This window comes from Phyllobates terribilis, unplaced genomic scaffold, assembly GCF_046119375.1.
Source record: "Phyllobates terribilis strain yellow unplaced genomic scaffold, ASM4611937v1 Scaffold_1__5_contigs__length_1240528914, whole genome shotgun sequence".
Classification (NCBI taxonomy): domain Eukaryota; kingdom Metazoa; phylum Chordata; class Amphibia; order Anura; family Dendrobatidae; genus Phyllobates; species Phyllobates terribilis.
The window spans coordinates 1,116,650,106-1,116,671,978 of NW_027362761.1; the positions used below are offsets into that span (position 1 = coordinate 1,116,650,106).

General features: G+C 46.8%; 1 protein-coding gene across 2 annotated transcripts in view; it reads left to right on the forward strand.

The window, feature by feature from the left end:
• The first annotated feature begins 13,050 nt into the window (after nt 1–13,050).
• The window catches only part of LGI2 (leucine rich repeat LGI family member 2), a 61,026-nt gene continuing 52,203 nt past the window's right edge, over nt 13,051–21,873 (forward strand). The window contains exons 1-2 of one of the 2 annotated variants that reach the window (XM_073646694.1): nt 13,051–13,458; nt 19,524–19,595. In XM_073646694.1, coding sequence (XP_073502795.1) covers nt 13,277–13,458; nt 19,524–19,595 — 254 coding nt within the window. In that variant the 5' untranslated portion in view covers nt 13,051–13,276. The remainder of the gene's footprint in view (nt 13,459–19,523; nt 19,596–21,873) is intronic. The other variant, XM_073646684.1, reaches the window with a different exon arrangement.

Sequence of the window (21,873 nt, forward strand, 5' to 3'; positions counted from 1 at the left end):
CAGGTGCTTCTAGGTAAGCGGGCGGACAGAGCCCATATTCAGACTGGCGGACTGGACTGTAGACAGACTGTCGGGCTGGAGGGTAGACAAGCAGGTGGACTGGATTTATAGTCAGGCTGGCGGACTGGACTTGTAGTCAGGCTGGCGGACTGGACTTGTAGTCAGGCTGGCGGGCTGGACTTGTAGTCAGGCTGGCTGGCTGGACTTGTAGTCAGGCTGGTGGGCTGGACTTGTAGTCTGGATGGCGGGCTGGACTGGTAGTCAGGCTAGCAGCGGGACCTGAGGGCTGAAGCAGAGTATAACACACAAAGCTACAACCTTGCACGGGCACCTCCATATTCGAGAAGGTGCCTTTTATAGGGGAAGTTCTCTGGCCATTGGCCGGGGACTTTTTAGGACGGCGCGCGCAGCCCCTTTAAGAGGGAGGGAGCGCGCGCGCCCTAAGCACAGAGCCGGGGAAGCTGCTTGCACCAGCAGCAGCTGCAGGGAGGCCCGAAGACGCCGGAGCAGGACGGCGGCGGTAAGGGGGACGGCGTCTCTGCCGGGCAGGAGGCAGAGACGCCGATGCTACAGAATAGAGGAAAATACATGAGTTCGAGAGCATTGTCACCTACGGAAAGAGAAGATCCCAAGGATCGTAGTATATGCTCAGAGACTTCTTTTATTGCAGATAATTTACTCGAGTGTACACAAAACCAGCTTCTCGGCAGGAGCCTTTGTTAATTGATTTTCAAAATCTCACAGCCTGGGAAGGTCACGTAGAACCACCCACTGTGATCTTTGTGCCAAACAGCTCTCTGTTGCCCCCTATCATCCGGATAATTACATGATTGGCTGACGATTAACGTAGGAGGCCGTAACCTTTTAACAGGCCAGTTATCGGAAAACTAACAATGAGCATATAATATATACACCTCCGGATTCCAACACATGGAATGAATATGAATTGACATGGAATGAATATGAATATGAATATACCGGCGTACGATCACTGCTAACTCCACGATAGCCCAAGAAAGATTATTAGCTGCCACCACCAGTCGGGTTTTATACAGGCTGACTGGAGGCCTGGTTCTGGTAGCGTATGGCTTCGGTGTGCAGTTTACAGAACAAAAGGGACAGAATTATTACATTTTATATTTAATCTAGAACGATAGGCAGTGTTTATAAAAATATACAAAAGATTTTACAAAGGGGACAAAGCAATACAGCATATACAGTTACATAAAATAAAAGGATAAACAGAAGAAAGTTACTAAACCTGTCAATACAGCAATGGCTTCAGATTTATGGAGGGAGGCACTCCATGAAACAACTATGTACATAAATACATACATGTATGAACTATTTTTGTCTTATTTCTACTTTATTCCGGAAGGCTGTACATTTGTTATGGTGCAGAATTATGAACTTTAATAAATCTGCCTGTTTGGACAAAGATGCCTCGAGCCTTTGTGAACACTACCGTATGCCAAAAAGGGCTAAATCCTAATACCTCTTAGATTCAAATCACATAATAAAAAATATGTCCGAATGTCACACCTGCAGTATGTGGAGAAATTTATATCAATTTATATGGTTTTTATATTATTTATTTATTTATTATTTAAAGGCCTTCGATCCCGAGTCATGGCAGCTTGATGGATGAGCACTCTGTAGGAAGATTGATCTTGTGCAAGCTTAGATAGGTCCAACGGGGTCTTCTTGGCTTGGTATCAAGCCATCACGATATCAATACCATACAGTAGTGTTCAAAATAATAGCAGTGTTCAAAAACATAAGTTAAGCGCAAAATCTTTATACTAGTTTTTATTTGCATGCATTGGGAACGTTGCACGCTGTTTTCTAATTCAAAACATGAAGAGAAATCCATATAATTTTAACTACTTTACAGAAAAAAAGCAAAAAATGGACATTGGGCTGTTCTAAAAAATAGCAGTGTCTGCATTTGTCTTTACAAACTCACAATATGTACTCTTTTTTTAGCATTCCTGTGAATCACTAACCTAATATTTAGTTGTATACCCACAGTTTTTTAGAACTGCTTCACATCTATGTTGCATAGAGTCAACCAACTTCTGGCACCTGTCAACTGTTATTCCAACCCAGGATGCTTTGATTGCATCCCACAATTTTTTGGCATTTTTTGGCTTTGCCTCTGTCAGGGACCGTCTGTGATGAGACCGGGGAGATCACACAATATCTCACCGCTGCCGTTACTCTGTCAGGATTGAGCACATACGATCCCGATTACTCACTACGTAGCTATCGGCAAGCGAGCAGAAAGTGTATGGCATACACACCTCCAGATTCCATGGAATATATATGTACGCCCCCGTACGGTTACTGCCAGCTTCACGATAGCCCAATTATTATTAGTCGCTGCCATCACCGACCCAATTTGAAATATAATACAGGCTGGGTCAGATGCCTGCGTTCTGGTAGCGTATGGCTTTGGGGAGGGAACAGTTACAGAACAAAAGAAACAGGACTATTAAATTTTATATTTAATTCAAAAGGGAGGCAGTGTTTAGGAAAAATATACAAAAGGTTTTACAAAAGAAGACATTACAATACAGAATATACAGTTACACAAATAAAATAAACAGGGATTAAACTAGACTTACTGTAGAGATCGCAGAGACCATTCAGTATAGCTGGAGGGGGTCGCTCCAATTTGACCGTTATTGAACGTGATCCTTTGCTTAAAGAATCTATACCCCCCTGGCAATGAACACTGACCCCCCCTTCGGCTGTGTCTTTTATGCCGAAGGGAGAGACCTGCCCACACACCCCTGTGATGAGATCACGTGGGCTGGGCTCCAGCCCTCATATTTTTATTAGCATATCTGGTTTCTGCGATTATTTTTCGCTGGTTGATCGAAGAAGCCTGTAAGTGATACCATATTTTTCATTATGAATTTACCTTTCTCCAGAGCCCACACATGATACAGCTGCGGTCTGTCATTCAGTACTTTTGCGTTACCGCTCCCCGGAGGGGCGTACACCTACGAAAAATTATCAATATTGTTCCTTGGCAGACTCTGCCACTAAAAATATGGGTCCCATTATTATTGGACGTATGGAACTCCAGATATTCTATATTTCGTGTCGGCACCGGCCCGGCTGCTGAATTCTTTTGACGCTCGGGATTAATCTTCCTCAGCTAGATGTAAATTGTCGCAGGTCTGTGTCACTGGAAAACTCACTCGCATGCTAATTGGGTTTGCCACCTCTTTGGGCTAGCAGCTGCCTGTCAGCCACTTCTCATGGGTGTGCTAATTTGCATACAGACAGCTCTTTAGATCGTCAGCTTTTTTCCTGTGACAAATACTATAGGGGAGGGGGGAAGAAGAGGGGCTTGGGGAGAGCGACACTTTCTTAATATTTTCTTAATATCTATGACAGGGGAGAAGGAAGATTTTCAATATTTCCATGAAATCTCCCCCTCTTTGAGGTAGCGTGGGGGCCGATTTACCAATCGCTCCTTAAGCCTACCTCGCGGCCCACCCTTCCTGCTGATTCGACAAGCCATGGACCCAACTTGCACACCACCCTGATCAACTGGGGATCCAGCTTTCCGATCACCCTGACCGGTTCAGGGTACATTTTTCCCACACCTCTGACAGGCTATGGGTACCTTCCTCCCATACTCCTGACAGACAGGGGGATACACATTTCTGCTACCTGGCTCGGTTGTGGGGCCTACCTTTCCTGCCATCATGTTTACCTTAGGAGTCGCGCTTACTATGGGGCAGCCACAATCGACCATGTCACCATCTGGCGTGACCCTGGTCACCTGCACGGGACGACCTGCTTCCTGGTGTCCGTGCCTGCTCCCATTGCCTATAGCACTTATGCTGGTTTGCTTTAGGGGATCCTCAGCTGCATCACCCCGCGGTGTGAGGTGGCTGAGTTCCCCTTCACCACAACACACATTTTTATTAGGGTTGAGTGAGTATGTTCTGTCCGAGTATGCTCGGGCCGAGCTCCGAGTATTTACAGCTGCTCGGTGATAAAGTTAAATCGCTCCAGTGGGCATGATTTGCAACTGTTTGACAGCTTAATTACATGTGAGGAATGTGTAAGAAATAGACATTCCTCACATGTAATAAAGCTGTCAGACAGTTGCAAATCATGCACACGGGAGTGATTTAACCTTATCACCGAGCAGCTGTAAATACTCGGAGCTTGGCCCGAGCGTACTCGGTGAAAGGGTTAATAGAACATACTCGGTCAACACTAATTTTTATTATACATGACATTGACATTAATGAAAGTGGCAATACATGACATATCAGATCTGGGAGGGTTGTCAGGAATGTATTGGGCAACCAACCATCCCAGATCAGTTCCCAATAGCACATTAGTGGGGAGATTCTCCGACACCCCCACTTCCCTTAACCCCCTCCCGCACCCCAGTCCAGGAAAACTCGGGCCATCGGTATCTGGCCAAACAACACCACTCTCATTACTTCACTGTCCAGCAATCCAAATCGACTTAAACTCCCTCCTGAAACCTAAAACACAGGCCCCCATCACCAACCTCAGCGGTGAGGATCTGGCCACTTATTTCCTAGAAAAAATCAACCACATCCATCAGGACATCACAGCCCAATTTCCTCAGTGCCTGGATCCCCTTCCCTGCTGCACTTCAAGATCACTAGCCATCTTTGAGCCCGATACAGAAGAAGAAGTTAACCAGCTCCTCATTTCTTCTCAACCTACAACCAGCAACAGTGACCCCATTCCTTCACATCTCCTGCAGTCTCTCTCACCGGTGGTCACCACTCACCTGACTAAAATATTTAACCTCTCTCTTTCTTCAGGCATCTTTCCCTCCTCATTTAAACATGCCATAATAACCACTTTACTTAAAAAGCCATCCCTGGACCAGAACTGCACTGCTAACTACAGACCTGTCTCTTTGGGGTCATATTCGACACTAACCTTTCCTTTACTCCCTATATCCGATCACTCACTCGCTCTTGTCACCTACATCTTAAAAACATCTCCAGAATCCGACCTTTTCTCACCTTTGAAACTGCTAAAACTCTTACTGTCGCTCTTATTCACTCTCGTCTGGACTACTACAACTCTCTTCTGATCGGTCTCCCTCTTACCAAACTTTCTCCTCTCCAATCCGTCCTGAGTGCGGCAGCCAGGGTCGTATTTCTGTCCAGCCGCTTCACCGTTACCTTCATCTTGTGCCAGTCATTACACTGGTTGCCCATTCGCTACAGGGTTCAATATAAACTCATCGCTCTCACCCACAAAGCTCTCCATAGTTCTGCACCACCTTATATCTCCTCTCTCATCTCTGTCTATCGCCCTACACGTGCCCTCCGTTCTACAAATGACCTAAGACTAACATCCCCCATAATCCGAACCTCGTACCTCCGTCTACAAGACTTCTCTCGTGCTGCGCCAGTTCTCTGGAATGCACTACAGCAGACGATCCAACTGATGCCTAGCCCCGATGTCTTCAAGCACGCTTTAAAAAAACATCTCTTTAAGCAAGCCTACCACCTTAACTACTCAGTAAACTAAATTTCCCCTGTCCCCTCCTTCTAAACATTATTCAGAATCTGCACCCTGCTAGTCATTTGTCTCTACACCCTCCATGCACACGATAACTGCACTCGATACTTGAGTATTGCACTTAAACATATGGGCTGATGACCGTATCATGCAGCTTTATATGAAAATCCCTATTTATTATAATTGCCAGACCTGAAATAACAAGCACTTTTCCCCTATTGTGTCCACCTATTGTGTCCCCCCCATTTCCTTGTAGAATGTAAGCTTGCGAGCAGGGACCTCACTACTAATTTAACTGTTTAAACTGTCTTAAATTGTATTTAATTTATTGTCTGTACATGTCCCCACTTAATTGAAAGTGCTGCGGAATATGTTCGCGCTATATAAATAAAAATTATTATTATTATTATTATGGGACGGCGAACACCCCCAAACCCGGTGACAGTCAGGGTCTTCCCAGGAATGAGTTCTTCTGGTAACACAAACTTAGGGAGGATGAGGGTGTGTTCTGCGCCAGTGTCCTTAAGGTCAACAGTTACGGTGTTGCCTACAGTAACCGGTTGTAAGTTCTCACGGGCCCTGCCAACCGCCCCACCCACAAAAAGAATGGCTGCAGTAGGCCCTGGGACCTCAGGTGTGGTGTTCATCTTCTGCTTCTCCGGGCAGACAAGGCTGATGTGACCCGTTTGGTCACAAATATAACACTTACGGGAGTCAAGTGCAGGCCGGGTGCTGGAAGATGGGGCAGCCGGCTGGCAGGGGCACTGGGGGTGGCTGTCGGCTTACCCACTTTCCAGCTGGCTATGGCCGACTTCTGCACCTTTGGAGTGCAGTTGGCCTCATAGGCATCTGGGCTGCTTTAGCGTCCTCCTTTGGCTCCCGGTCAAGCACAAACTGTCGCACTTCCACTGGGCAAAGACAAAGAAACTGGTCCTTCACCATCAGATCCTTCAGATCCTCGAAGGTGGTGACTGACAGTCCTTGGATCGACTGCTCAAAGTTGGTCCTGAGCCCATCCACCACATCACTGTAGCTATCATGTGGTCCCCGTTGGAGGGCTCTGAACTTCTTCTGGTAAACCTCTGGAGTCAGTTGGCACTTTTTGATCAGGGCCTGCTTGACGGCCTCATAGTCTCCATCTTGGTCTCGAGGGAGAGAAGCAAACACCTCCAGAGCTTTTCCTCTGAGCCCTGAAGTTAAGTACTTAGCCCACTGGTCCGCAGGCAGCTGGTACTGTCTGCAGGTTTTTTCAAATCCTCGCAGAAATGTCCAAGTCTCCATCCTTTTCCATCACAGGAAAATGCTCAGGACGGGGTTTAAAGTAGTTGGCACTGTTGGACTCATGGATCTGCAGGGTGGATGGCTCCTTCTGAATCCGGGCTAGCTCCAGCTGGTACAGACACTCCTCTTGAGCCTGTCGCTCAGCTGCCTCTCGGTCAGCTTGGGCCTGGCACTCAACTCTCTCAGCCTCTCGCTCCTGGAATTTCAGGATCAGCTGCAGTCGTCCGTCGCGATCGTCTGCGATGAGCTGCTCCAAGGCCATCTGCAGGTGGGGATCCACACTACCCTTACTGCGGGCATGGCTGGCAATCACAAGTGAGACTCCTGCAGCAGCGCCATCCGGGCCTTGGCTCGCCGCCCCATCATCAGGGCTCTGCTGTCGGGCTGGCTCTGTGGCACCTTGCAACAGTTCAGCAATCAGTTGGGCCTTGGTTTGCCCATGGGGTCAATCTGTCTCAGCTCACAGGGGGCAGTGATAGTGTCCTTTGACTGCTGGTGATACCAGGGCTCTCCAAGCGTAGCCATCGATGCCAAATATAAGATAGGACAGAAAAACAAGAGAAGGGAGGGGAATGTAACTGCTCCACATACAGTAATGTCCCAGATAAAAAATATTAAAACACTGAGTCTGATTTCTTAAAACTTTGCACCGAATCCTAGCAAGAACCGTGCAAGTTTTCAGTGACAGGAATGATTGCTCAATCCAGCCACTGATATTCTGTAATGTCCCACTGCTGCCACCAATTTGTCAGGGACTGTCGGCGACTGCACCAGGGAGATTACACAATATCTCACCGCTGTCGTCACTCTGTCAGGATTGAGAAGGGATTCGGGCACACACGATCCCGATTACTCACTATGTGTGGCACCCCAGGGGTCTGGTTTCCACAGTAACGGCAATGTTATGTCTGAGAGCAGGTGGGAGGTCTCTTGGTCAGGAATCCTATGCATGCCACACCTCCTGCCCAGTCCTGGGAGGGGAAGAACTTCCCCTAGATAAACCTGGGGCTGAGGCAGGGTTAGGGAGTTCAGAGGGAGAGTTCAGCCAGGAGGGCTGACAGGGAGCTGTGGCTCCGGCTGGGCCCAGCTCCTGGGCCATGCCAGAAGTAGAGACAGAGAAGAGAAGCAGCTATGGGAAGAAACAACAGGAGCTCTGTGGGAGCAGTGTTACAAGGAGTCAGGGGCTGGCAGCTGCAGAGCTCGCCCTGACTGAGAAGATTTCTTACCGGACCCGGAGTCCGAGGCTGTGGGGACTAACTCCTACCCAGCAGCAGAATCCGTCAGGCAGGGGATTTCAGGTCCTCTGGCCAAGAAACCCGAAGGCACGGTCACACGCATGGGACCAGCACCGCCGTCGTGGAGCGGAAGCTACTAGAAGGCCCCGAGTCACCGGCCATACGGGTGAGCACCACACGGTACACTCAGGGACGTGGGCTACTTATACCCGCCTCTAGCAAGGTAGCCAGAAGAGTACAGTCAGTTTGGGAGGCCTACAACTCCGCCTGGCCAGGGGAGATCCCATCTGCTCAAGGACTGACCAGGCCCCGATCGCTAGCCAGTACTCCGGGAGGGTCTATCTTTGTCACCAGTAAAGAACCTGAACTACACCGTACCGTCTCCGAGTGGTTCCTGCTACCCCCATCATCCACGTCGGCTGCCCTGAGGCCATACCCCTCCCGTTGGGGGTTATACTATCACGCTGCACAATCCTACCACCGGCCTCAGCGGTCTGCCCTGCAGCAGCAGCTCCTTAGCTGTACTCAACGGGTGGCGTAGTCGTCCAACATCTACCGCTGATACAGCGCCACTTAGTCTGACTCCCTGGGCACGGACCGGATCACCGCCACGAGACTACAACCCTCAAGAGATCCGGCTCCGGGTAAGCTCCCGCGTGCGCAACGCAGCGCGACACAGGCCCAGGGGCGCGTCAACTTTTGGCGTAGTCGGCAGGATTTCGTGCCCGCAACCACCGGGTACTGCGTGCCTGAAAAAGACTGTTCAAACTTACCTGTGGTGAAGATTCCCGCCATCCGGCGCCATCTTCCGCTTCCTTCCCGCCATCGGTGGAGTTTTCCCGCCATCCGGCGCCATCTTCAGCCTTCTTCCCGCCATACGTGGAGTTTTCCCGCCATTGGACGCCATCTTAAGGACGCCGCGCGGGAAGAAGAGGGGCATGGACTCCGAAAGCGCGCGAGAACTGAAGCCCCGCCTCACGTCCGGACGTTGCGTAAGGTCCTGGAAGGAGCCCAGCAGACGCCGACGTCACAGGAGCGCGACGGAAGGTCCTCAACCCTGACGATCCACTGCGGAGCCGCGGCCTACGGAAGAGGATCATCGCAAGGTAGGCCACGGTCCACTAGGGGGGAGAAGGATGTCGGATACGGAGGAGAGCTTCACCGCTTCAACCCCCGCCAGTGCCACCGCTGTTGCGGTCATGCCTTTCACCATGCCCTATATCCCGGGGGCAGCCTGGCTACCCCAGTACTCAGGGGAGTCACATACCCTGCATGACTTTAGAGAAAAGCTGGATAGCCTCTTCCAGGTGTACCCTCTCACAGAGGAGCAAAAAGTGAGCATCCTGGTGGCCCAATTAACCGGGGCAGCCCAAAGGGAGGTAAAGTCCTGGCCACCTGGGAGGAGGACTGTCGCAGAGATACTAACCCAGCTAACCGAGGAGGAGCTGCAGTACTACCAATACGAGGAAAGCCAAGAGGACCCGGACGGGTCTGAGGACTACCCTCAGGAGGGAGCACAAAGAGGACATAGCTACTGAAGGGAAGTAGCGTGAATAAAGAGCTGTTAATAGTTACCCGTAAGGGTACAAGGACTGCTGCTAATTAAAATATGGTCCCCGTTGGGATTAGTGAATTGTTCCCCATGTGCCCCTATCTTAAACCAGGCTGAGGACTGTGAGCAGCCATTCCTTATCCCCACTGGCCGAGGACTGAGAGCGGCCATATCCTGTAAATAATTATGTGTTTCTAGTAATTTATGGGAGTCTTTGGTGGATTTACCGGGAATCCTTTGTACATGGTTGGAACGTAACCCAGGAATGGACTAAAGACTGTTAAGGACTCGGGGCAGGACAGACCCCTACCTGGTTACGTCTCCCTGTTTTGGTGAAATGGACACCTTGCTTTTCTTCAAAGACTGCACCCGGTTGCGGACACGCCGTAACCATCTTTATGTGTTTTTCTTATTGTATTATTATTGTTTATACCTTGTTATGTTTTTCTAAAAATATGTTTAGTCCCGGAGTACTAAATTTCACTAGGGGGGAATGTGGCACCCCAGGGGTCTGGTTTCCACAGTAACGGCAATGTTATGTCTGAGAGCAGGTGGGAGGTCTCTTGGTCAGGAATCCTATGCATGCCACACCTCCTGCCCAGTCCTGGGAGGGGAAGAACTTCCCCTAGATAAACCTGGGGCTGAGGCAGGGTTAGGGAGTTCAGAGGGAGAGTTCAGCCAGGAGGGCTGACAGGGAGCTGTGGCTCCGGCTGGGCCCAGCTCCTGGGCCATGCCAGAAGTAGAGACAGAGAAGAGAAGCAGCTATGGGAAGAAACAACAGGAGCTCTGTGGGAGCAGTGTTACAAGGAGTCAGGGGCTGGCAGCTGCAGAGCTCGCCCTGACTGAGAAGATTTCTTACCGGAGTCCGAGGCTGTGGGGACTAACTCCTACCCAGCAGCAGAATCCGTCAGGCAGGGGATTTCAGGTCCTCTGGCCAAGAAACCCGAAGGCACGGTCACACGCATGGGACCAGCACCGCCGTCGTGGAGCGGAAGCTACTAGAAGGCCCCGAGTCACCGGCCATACGGGTGAGCACCACACGGTACACTCAGGGACATGGGCTACTTATACCCGCCTCTAGCAAGGTAGCCAGAAGAGTACAGTCAGTTTGGGAGGCCTACAACTCCGCCTGGCCAGGGGAGATCCCATCTGCTCAAGGACTGACCAGGCCCCGATCGCTAGCCAGTACTCCGGGAGGGTCTATCTTTGTCACCAGTAAAGACCCTGAACTACACCGTACCGTCTCCGAGTGGTTCCTGCTACCCCCATCATCCACGTCGGCTGCCCTGAGGCCATACCCCTCCCATTGGGGGTTATACTATCACGCTGCACAATCCTACCACCGGCCTCAGCGGTCTGCCCTGCAGCAGCAGCTCCTTAGCTGTACTCAACGGGTGGCGTAGTCGTCCAACATCTACCGCTGATACAGCGCCACTTAGTCTGACTCCCTGGGCACGGACCGGATCACCGCCACGAGACTACAACCCTCAAGAGATCCGGCTCCGGGTAAGCTCCCGCGTGCGCAACGCAGCGCGACACAGGCCCAGGGGCGCGTCATATGTAGCTATCGGCAAGCGAGCAGAAAGCATATGGCATACACACCTCCAGATTCCATGGAATATGTGTGTACGCCCCTGTACGGTTACTGACAGCTTCATGATAGCCCAATTATTATTAGTCGCTGCCACCACTGACCCAATTTGAAATATAATACAGGCCGGATCGGACGCCTGCGTTCTGGTAGCGCATGGCTTCGGGGGAGGGAACGGTTACAGAACAAAAGAAACAGGACTATTAAATTTTATATTTAATCCAAAAGGGAGGCAGGGGAGAAGGAAGATTTTCAATATTTCCATGACAGCCTCAGAAACAGCATTTTTGATGTAACCTCACAAGTGTTCTATCGGATTAAGGTCCAGGGATTTGGGCTGGCCACTCCATAACCTCAATTTTGTTGGACTGGAACCAAGATTTTTGTCTTGTTGAAACACCCATTTTAAGGGCATATCCTCTTCAGCGTAAGGCAGCATGACCTCATCAAGTATTTTAAAATATGCAAACTGGTCCATGATCCCAGGTATGCGGTAAATAGGTCCGGCACCATAGTTAGAGAAACATGCCCATATCATGATGCTTGCCCAACCAACCGGCTTCACTGTGTACAGATTGTACTGTGGCTTGAATGCAGAGTTTGGGGGTTGTCTGATGAACTGTCGGCAGCCTTGGACCCAAAAAGAAAAATTTTACTTTCATCAGTCCACAAATTGCTTCTCTATTTCTCTTTAGGCCAGTTGATGTGTTTTTGCCAAATTGTATCGTCTTCAGTACATGTCTTTTTTTTTAACAGTGGGACTTTGCGGAGACTTCTTGCTAAGAGATTAGCTTCACACAGGCGTCTTCTAACTATCACAGTACTCACAGGTAAATTGAGACTGTCTTTGATCATCTTGGAGCTGATCATTGGCTGAGGCTTTGCCATTCTGGCTATTTTTAGATCCATTTGAATGGTAGTCTCCCATTGTCTTCCACGTCTCTCTGGTTTTGCTTTCCATTTTAAAGCATTGGAGATCATTTTAGCTGAACAGCCTATCATTGACGCACTTCTTTATAAGTATTACACTCTCCAATCAACTTTTTATTCAAAGTACATTGTTCTTCTGAACAATGTCTTTAACGACCCATATCTCTCAGGCTTTCAAGGAGAAATGCATGTACAACATGTGCTGGCTTCACCCTTAAATAAGAGCCACCTGATTCACACTTGTTTCGTCACAGAATGATTGACCTCACTAAGTGAACTCCACACTGCTATTATTTTGAACACACCCCCTTTCAATTAATTATTCAAGTACACAGACTCAAAAACATGCAGCTCATGAATGCTGAGTCTGTTGGTTTTCTTAGAATCTACTGCACCAACTGGTAAATTGTTTGACATGTGATAATATAATTTATACCAAAAACAGTGATTAATCTGGTTAGTCATATTGGACTGCTATTATTTTGAACACTACTGTACTTTTTTAAAATGAAAAAAAATAAATAAATAATAAACCGTCCAGTAGCCTCAGGCCTAAGGTGCCATCCGCACCCAATTAAACCGGGACCATTTTTCTTTTTCAATTATCAAAATTACTTGATTGCTAGAAAAATCCAGCATGGGCCTGTACTGTTAACTCTTCCTTTGCTGCATGACCTAAATCCGATCTGATCTCCCAAAACTAAAATAACATTTGCAACGTGATATACTTGTCACGGCTTCCCCCAAGCAATCCCCAGGCGGCTCGGGGTCATTCTGAATGACAGATCAGTCACGACAACTCTGCACTTGTCCCTATGGCACACAACTCTTCAGAGCCTTCGCAAGGTCATCACCCTGATTTGTTCTCATGTTCAGGGAAGATCGAGTCTGCTGAAACACAGCAGGAACCTTTGCTACTTTGGGATTATTTTTAAACTCACCCAAATGGAGTGTTTAATAAATTATTCATTGGAGGGAAGGGAAAAAAAACCACACAGGCTGCAGCAGAAGTGCTGATGTCAGGAGGCAAGTGCAGTGTAGTATGGTGCAGTCAGAATAAGGAATGCCTGCCAGCCAGCTTCTTCCCAAGCCGCTGTCCTCACTATTTCACAGTGCACACACATACTCTCAGCCTGGGGGGTCGGGATGATGGCGCTTATTATTAAGGAACCCCTGCTCATTTTTATTTTGCTTGGATGTATACAGGACACTGTTCAACTTAAGAAACCGGTGAGATGTCCGTCCACATGCAGCTGCACCAAGGAATCAGTCATTTGTGTCGGTTCTTCCTGGATCCCAAAGACCATCCCCAGCGACATCAGCTCCTTGTAAGTGCAATGTCTTATGCAGAAGTTGCATGAATGAGGAATGGTGAATCCTGACCCATTTGTAAAAGCTTTTTTTTGTAAAGGAGGGCTCTACAGTCAGCTTTCAGGTCTTAGATCCGTGCGGTTGTATTACAGATTGCTTGGTTATTGTGATATTCAGAATGATAGTCGTACATGATGTGCATGCAGAAAGGGCAATGCTTTAAAATTAGCATGAATGAGAGACCCCCCAAAGAGCAAGGACTTCCATACCAGTGTGGCATGTATATAGTGTATCCTCCATGCTTCACACAATAATGAGCTTGATGGGCTTGAAAGCTAAATTACCCTGGTTGTCTCATTGGGCAAACTGCGATCCTAAATATCCTTCTTAGTAGACATTTATGCTAATCCTTCTAACAGTAAAGTGTGAAGCTGATTTTTTCTTGTCTTTGACTCTCCAACTTCTCATAAAAGTTTTATTCTTGATCTTGCTTGCAGTGCAGTTTATGATGCAGCTTGAATGCAGATCTTTTTTTAGCCTAAAAGGACCATTCTTTATTTCATTAAAAAAAAACTCCACTTAGCAAATTCGGCCTATGGCATTCTGATATGCTTATAAGAACACTTACCTTTCTAAGGCTCTGTTCACACTGCCTTTAGGTGTTCAATCGATGGTTCTGCAATTTTTTGATGGCAAGAATAATGCAGCATGAATCAGTATTTTTGGCTTCAAAACAAGTAAAAAACTCGAAAGAACCTTTATGAACCCCATTCTAAGTTAATAGGTTCCACTGGGAGCCATTTGATTCTGTTGTATGATGGATCCAGGACAGTGTCATGGCTTCTGTTATGAGAGAAAGCGATGACACAAATGTGAACACAGCCTAAATCCTCCCATACACATTAGATGAATGTCGGCCAAACCGATATGTAAATGAGAGCCCATGCACGATTATTGTCAGGGAAGATAAGGATCCAGCATGTCTGATTTTGGGCTGATGATCCTTTTGTTCTCTAAAGATAAGCCACCACCAGAAGGGTCTAGCATTGGCTCTCTCGTAGAGAAAACAGGAGCAAGAGAGCTGCGTTCTTCTGAGAGCTATCTAAACTGTATTGGGGGCTTTAAACCTATACTGGGCGACTACTAGTGATGGGTGAGCGTGCTTGGCACTGCTTGATACTCGATAAAGCATCGTGGTTCTCGATTGAGTAGCGATCATTGTGCTGACTACTCGAGTCTCGCACATCCGAGCCTCCGACGTGCTCAATTCGAGTGCCGAGCACTTGAGCATTTCACTGCTCGATCAACACTAGTGACTACCAATATTAGATAGACATTACATCTCCCAAAAATACGTGATAGCCATTTTTTTCCTAACTTATTAATATCAGATGTCTAGTTAGGCAGAGGTCACACCTGAGTTCTGGAAATCCAAAACAGATCTGTTGCTTAACCAATACAAACGGAAGCAGAGGTAGTGTACCATTTGTTTTCTGATATGTGGTTTTTATTTTAGAACGTAGAATATGTTATATATAGGGCGTTTTTTTCTGTTCTGAAAACTGACATATAACTAAAACAAGATGGACACCCTAATGATCATTGAGGCTCTTCTTCTATGTACACCAGTTATGCAACTGATCCATTCAGAACATGAATTCGGCTTAGTTCTAGAACGGAACTGACAAACAAAACTCCCTATCTCAGATGTGAACCCAGCCTATTACTTTGATCCATTCTCCTTGGTTGCATGATAATTAAGCAGATTTGCTCTAGGAAACATTGACAACCAGTAAGGATGTAGTAATGCCAGCCAACTAGTTGTTAAGTAGATTTCCAAAACTAATAAGAACATTAAAAGACGTCACATAAAAGGACAACTAAGGCACAGCATGGATCCTGTATGGAAACACTCAGTACCATATTTTCACATGGAAACACTCTACGGCTACGCGCACACGTTGAGTATTTGGTGAGTTTTTTACCTCAGTTTTTGTAAGCCGAAAGGAGTTGGTGAAAAATGCAGAACTGGTGCACACGTTTCACCCCTGGCTTTGGCTTACAAATACTGAGGTAAAAAACTCACCAAATACTCAACGTGTTCACGTGGCCTTACATAGATCCTGCTATAATAATGTAAGCGTTAAGACTTTTGGACAGTGAGGATGATAAATGAGTGGAACAGGCGGCCACGAGAGGTGGTGAGTTCTCCTTCAATGGAAGTCTTCAAACAGAGGCTGGATAAACATGTGTCTGAGATGGTTTAGTGAATCCTGCATTGAGCAGGGGGTTGGATACGATGACCCTGGAGGTCCCCTCCAACTCTAACATTCTATGATAATAGCCACCTATCCATTTTCCCCATAACGATAAGGATGAAATGAGTGCCACCCATAAGACGCACATTGTGAAATCCAAACCTATAAGCCACACATGGAAAAAAAACAACTTTCAGCTCCTGGCTCGTAAAATCCCAGCATCAGAATAAGTGAGATTTTTTTGGATGTGATGGGCTTGATTTCAATACTTATAACAATTCACAAAAGCAGTGAAATACCAATGCTGAGCTATAAATCTAGGCCTTTGTAGCATTTCCAAAAAGCAAGGCCAGCCAATGTGCCAACGCTGCTACCAAGAGAACATAGCGTGCAGTATATGAAGATCCTGACTCAGCTCACAAGTTTATACATTTTCTCCTGGGAATAGACACAATGAAGAATCGCAAACACAGTCAAACTAAACAGGGCAAAATTACAAATGGCTTTATTATGGCTCGGGCACAGGGCAACATGCCCATTTGTAAGAATGCCTATTTTTACCCTATAAGCAAGCTGCAGTGCCTACATAATAATACAGCAAGCCACAATTCTTTTTATAAGAGTCGGCCAGTGCTCTATATGTCTCCGCTAGTATCCTTATAAGTGTCATCACTTTCTCCATAAATGCCACCTTCAATGCCACATAAATGTCAACCAAGGTTTTCCTATAAGATTTCATTACTGTCTATACAACTGTTGGCTCATAAATGCATACAAAGTGTAGAAATAAGTACCAGGGTATCCTGAGCAGGAATTTTTTTTTTAACATTTTCCATAGTCCATTGCTGGGTGATTTGCTAATTCTTGAAGTTCATAATAATAATAATAATAATAATAATAGATAATATACTGAATTTTAAAAAGTAGCAATGACCAAAGTCTGGGAACTCTACCACCCTGCACTCACAATGTGCAACCCATCATAAGCTTCTAAAAACTTATGACTATAAATGTACTGTATGCGTTGTGATTTTTTTCAGGCACTTTATGGTGGCATTATTCTTCAACTAAGCACATGTAAAAACATAACTAAGAAAGATGATAATGGCCCTTTGGCCATAACCATTACCTAATAGGCCATTTTTCCTTCTTCATCAGTACCCCGGCATCTCCTCCTCTTCAGTCACTTGATGATCCCACCAGCTGCCATCAACCAACATACTTACTGTAGATATCTCCAGGGTTTTCTGTCATACCCAGACCCAGGAGCTTAGGGGGAACCAAAAGGTCCTTTTGGCCCACGTAAGAAGACCAATACTATTATAGACCCATGATAGTTGAGGACTCTTTGGGAGCTGGTGGGAGCATCAAGTGACTGAAGAGGAGGAGATGTCAGAAAACTGATGAGGAAGGAGAAATGGCCTATTAGATGGTGGTTATGGCCACAGGGAGTATTCGGTATTCGGTATGTTGCGGCTTTGTACGCCACCAATCTGAAGACAGGAAGGTCAGTATAAAAGCGCCCGCATTAGACAGTTCAGGCATATTCCCATAAAATGTTTGCATCCCATTGGTGGGGGTATGGGCAAAGTTCCCTGTGACAGCGGGAGAAGGGCAGAGAGGACCTGTGGACAGAATAGCAGCAAGCGGCAGAAATGTCCAGTTTGGACTGAGAGCTGCCTTTAATCTGTGATGATGTCCAACACAAGAGAGAGAAAGGAAAGAGGGCATTAAGCCATAAGAGAAAAAGAAGGCGCTGCCTGCTAGCCCAACCTAGGAGTGAGACCAACCTCAGATTTCTTTGAACCAGAGAAGACCAGTAGCTTTTGGGAGTTGCAGCGTGCCAAAGAGAAGACATTACAAATGCAGAGCATCCCATTGTGCGTGTAAGTAGTTGGCAGGACTAACTACTTACTTAACTTAAGTTGATGTTGTCTCGTCAGATCGAGTTGGGTTGACACTGTATACGAGTAGTGATCGCCTCCTATTCACTAGACGACAGTTGGTTGGAGTCCTGTAGGAGGTTTAGCTGGTGCTGGAGCTGTAGTCAGGCATACATCCTTGCCAGTGGGGTAACTTGAAGTTTGTGGTTCTGAATGCAAAATCTTCAACAGGGTCCCCAACTATCTGTCACACTAGGTATGGTGAGAACACAGCATATAACAATGGGAAAAGAGGAGGGAGCCATAAATCTAGGGAAGGAGAGAGTGGAGACCCCTAAACAGAACTAATGACAAACCCTAACTCCCCTATAGACCCTAAATAGGTTCTGCACCTATTGCCGAGCAGGAAACCTGGCCCTAACTGACCCTAACGCTAGGCCCTAGGTAGGGAGCGGGAAGGGTGAGCACTAAGTAAGCCCCATTACAGACCAAAGTACACACAGCGGAAACAAACAGGGGAATACACTTAGCTCCAGGATGACACTGGAGAAAGAACGGAAACTATCCACAAAGGAACTCCAAGGTAATTCTAGCCGACTACTTGAATCCCAGGCCTGAATAGGTATAACACGCTATCACCAGCAACTCTCTGAGGATCTGAGTGTATTTAAGGACACATCAAGGAAGTGCTGATTAACAGTAGAAAGGCGAGGATACCTTAGGGTCCTAAAGGGAAAGGTATAATCCCCAAGCAAGAGGAGGATCACTGCTGGGTCCTAAAGAGAGGAATCAAAAAAGGATCAGGGAGATGTTTGTAAGGCCAAACGCAGCGACCTTCTACAGCCGGACACCGTATGACTGTCTGTCAACCCTGACACACCCGTGACACTATCATGGGTCTATAATAGTATTAGTTTTCTTATATGAGCCAAAAAGGACCTTTTGGGCCCCCTTAAGCTCCCGGGCCAGGGTGTGACTGCAACCCTGGAGATATCTGAGTGTGTTCTGAACAAAGTGGGTTGAGTATGGAATTCTCTTTGTGATAGAAGCCTGAAGTAGGTGTTCAGGAGTCCACCTGAAAGTTGCTCACCGTGAGCGTCCTGGCTGTATGGAGAATGGAGTTTATCTGCATAATGTTAGGAATGAGGCCTAAGCATAGAGCTAAGAAGGGAAACAGTGGTGAAAAATGTTCCTAAGTGATCCACAGTGAGTCAGAGTTAGTACAGAGACTGTGTGAGCCTTGTGCCTCTCCACGAGAACCCTTTTGCACTATTTTGTGGCAACTGAACAAATTCAGCATAGGGAATTTGCTCAGATAGCATATATATATTTGCCAAAATGCTACGCACCTCAGTCAGGGAGACGTGCATCCTAAGAGTTGTGTATATTCTATGATCTTAGAGAATCGGGCCGATTATGCTAATCACACTCTGATCAGACTCTGCTCGGATTCTCTCAGATGAGGAGAAGATGGAAAAAAAATGTCTCCATCTTCTCCATTGTGTCAGTCCGTGAAAATCGGACCGCACTCAGATGTCATCAGAGTACAGTCCAATGTTTTCCACAGACTCATTGACTTGCATGACTGAGTGCGATCCAAATATCAGCTCCAACTCATGCATGCTGTGATTTTTTCCCTCCAACCGGCCCCATAGAATAACATTGGTCTGAGTGCAATACGAAGTTTGGTCAGATTGCACTCGGACCAAAAATACGGTAATGTGCACGAGCGCTAAGGGAAAGTTCCGTATGGGTTGTGCGCAGCTGGTAATTACACTGATTTCTGGATGCTTAAATGCAGCACTTTACTATTTGTTTTTTTCTTTACATGTTAGTGAATATCAGCCAATATTCTGGTATATGTTGGTGGTACGAGGTTTATAGTCTCTTTACGTGCATAGTCAATCATTTTTTGACTTTTGTTTCCCTTCATTCTTGTAGGAGTTTGGTCAATGGGACGTTTTCTGAGATCAAGGACAGAATGTTTTCTCATCTGCCCTCCCTTCAGCTGCTGTGAGTACTGCCCTCCATAACAAAACCTCCACTGTAGCCCCTTTCATTGCTGTTGGTACAGGGTATCATTGCCATTCTGGACACATCACTGCTAACAGTGTCGCTGCTGCTCCGATGTGTTTTTCCATTTACCAAACATCTAGAAGATGTAGAAGGTTTCCTGCAAGAGTCATTGTGCTGCTTTGTGCATACATGAAGAAGATATCCACTGATCTCTACATTACTGATGAGAAAGGATAAAACAACCGCAGTTCTCTTATAAAGCCACAGTGATGTCTCTAAGGGCGCACAGCATGAAACCTTTCTGGTTACTAAGATTAACTGCTGTATTAAAAATAAATATGATTATATAAATAGTTTTAAAAATTAATATAAAAAATTCTAAGATTCCGCGCAAAACATAAAAATATGCAAATATTTTATATATCATAAGGTACATCAGCAGTGTAATGTTTCTCTTACTTACTGAGCTATTGTAGCCAAACCTGAGTGTCAGCAGGGGCAGATTTGCTATACATTTAGATGGAAGACTACTCCTTTAAAGGGAATCTGTCAGGAGGTTTTTGCTATGTAATCTGAGGACAGCATGAGGTAGGGGTTAAAACACAGATTTCAATGATGTGTCACATATCATGCTGTTTGTTGTTGTTTATTTACAATGAAGGTTTTATAACCTGGTGATTATTATCGCCAGGACTACAGCAGCTAATGCAGCATGTGAGACCTAGTCAGACCACGGCCACTCCTGTGATAAGCAGCTCACTGTCAATAGACAATGTAGATTTCCGGTCGCGCGGCCAGACACGTGACTTCCGGCCACATGTGTGATTATGATCATGATCATGTGATCTGACATTTGGGACATTTAAAGGAGGGGGTCCCAATGGATGCTATACTGACCTGACCCTTGAGAAAGCATTGCTTGACAACACGAAATGGCATTCCACTCTTCCCTCCGCGATCCCCCCCTGTACTTCCAACCACACATCTGTAAAACCCCTCCTCCCTTCTTATACCCCATACCTTAACCTTACTAGGTATTTTTGGGCACTTGCAATTGACCCTTTAGGGGTGTATTTTAGGGGGGTGGTCTGCCATACTGGCATTCGCCACATACATTGAATCTCTGCTTTAGTGTTGTTGCCTTGTGGATTTGGTGGACCTTTGTCTTTTTCTTGCATCATCATTATTATTATTTTTGTTACAAATATTTCCATACTTTTAATGATATTTAATAAACTTTGTACCTTTTTGACCAATTTTGAACTCTGTTTCCTTCTATTTATTGTAATATACATAGAGAGCCTGGTGTGGGCGGGGTTAGCTGTGGTGTGGGCGGGGTTAGCTTTCTCAGCTCTGCTTCATGTTATATATCAAAACTCTGTGTCACAACTGCTGCGCCGTGTAAACTAAGTGACACATCTCTGGAATCAGCTTCTCTTTGCCTACTGTAACATACCTGGCGGCGTCCTTGCATGGTGGTCCATCTCCCACTGTGCAAGAGGGCGCACTTGATCTCCTGTCCAGAATGTCTCTCTGGCTTCCCTCCATGCTGTCTGTTTGTGTCTGTTTCTGCTGCTTAAGGGCGGCGCCCGATCACTTCCTGCCTTTTGTACCTGCTGTGGGTCACACCCCTTGTGCGTCCTCAGCCTATTGCTGTCTGTCACTTGGTATATAGCTCAGCAGCTCCCTTCTATCCCTGCCTGAGCATAGTGTTTCCTTCAGTGTGTGCTTGCACTCTGAAGGTGCCAGGTCCCGTCTCTTGTCTCCTGCTTTTTGTATCAGTTCCCGTGTCTGAACTGAGTCCTGTATGTCTCCTGCTTTGCGGTATCAGCTCCCGTGTCTGAACTGACTCCTTTCTGTGTTCTCTTGTCTGTCCTGTCTGAACACGCTCCTAGCCTGTTCCTCTCGCCTTCTAGTGGCCGATTTCCTAGACCCGCTCCTGTGTCTGGTCTGTCCTGTCTGAACACGCTCCTAGCCTGTTCCTCTCGCCTTCTAGTGGCCGATTTCCTAGACCCGCTCCTGTGTCTGGTCTGTCCTGTCTGAACACGCTCCTTGCCTGTTCGTTCCGCCTTCTAGTGGCCGATTTCCTAGACCCGCTCCTGCGTCTGGTCTGTCCTGTCTGAACACGCTCCTTGCCTGTTCGTTCCGCCTCTCTGGGGGCCGTATTCCCAGACCCGCTCCTGTATCCCTCTGCAGTGTCGGTCTCCTCCGTACACTCAGTTCCAGTCTGAACTCTCTCCTGTCCTTTACCTGTTTTGTCTCTATGTCCGTTCCC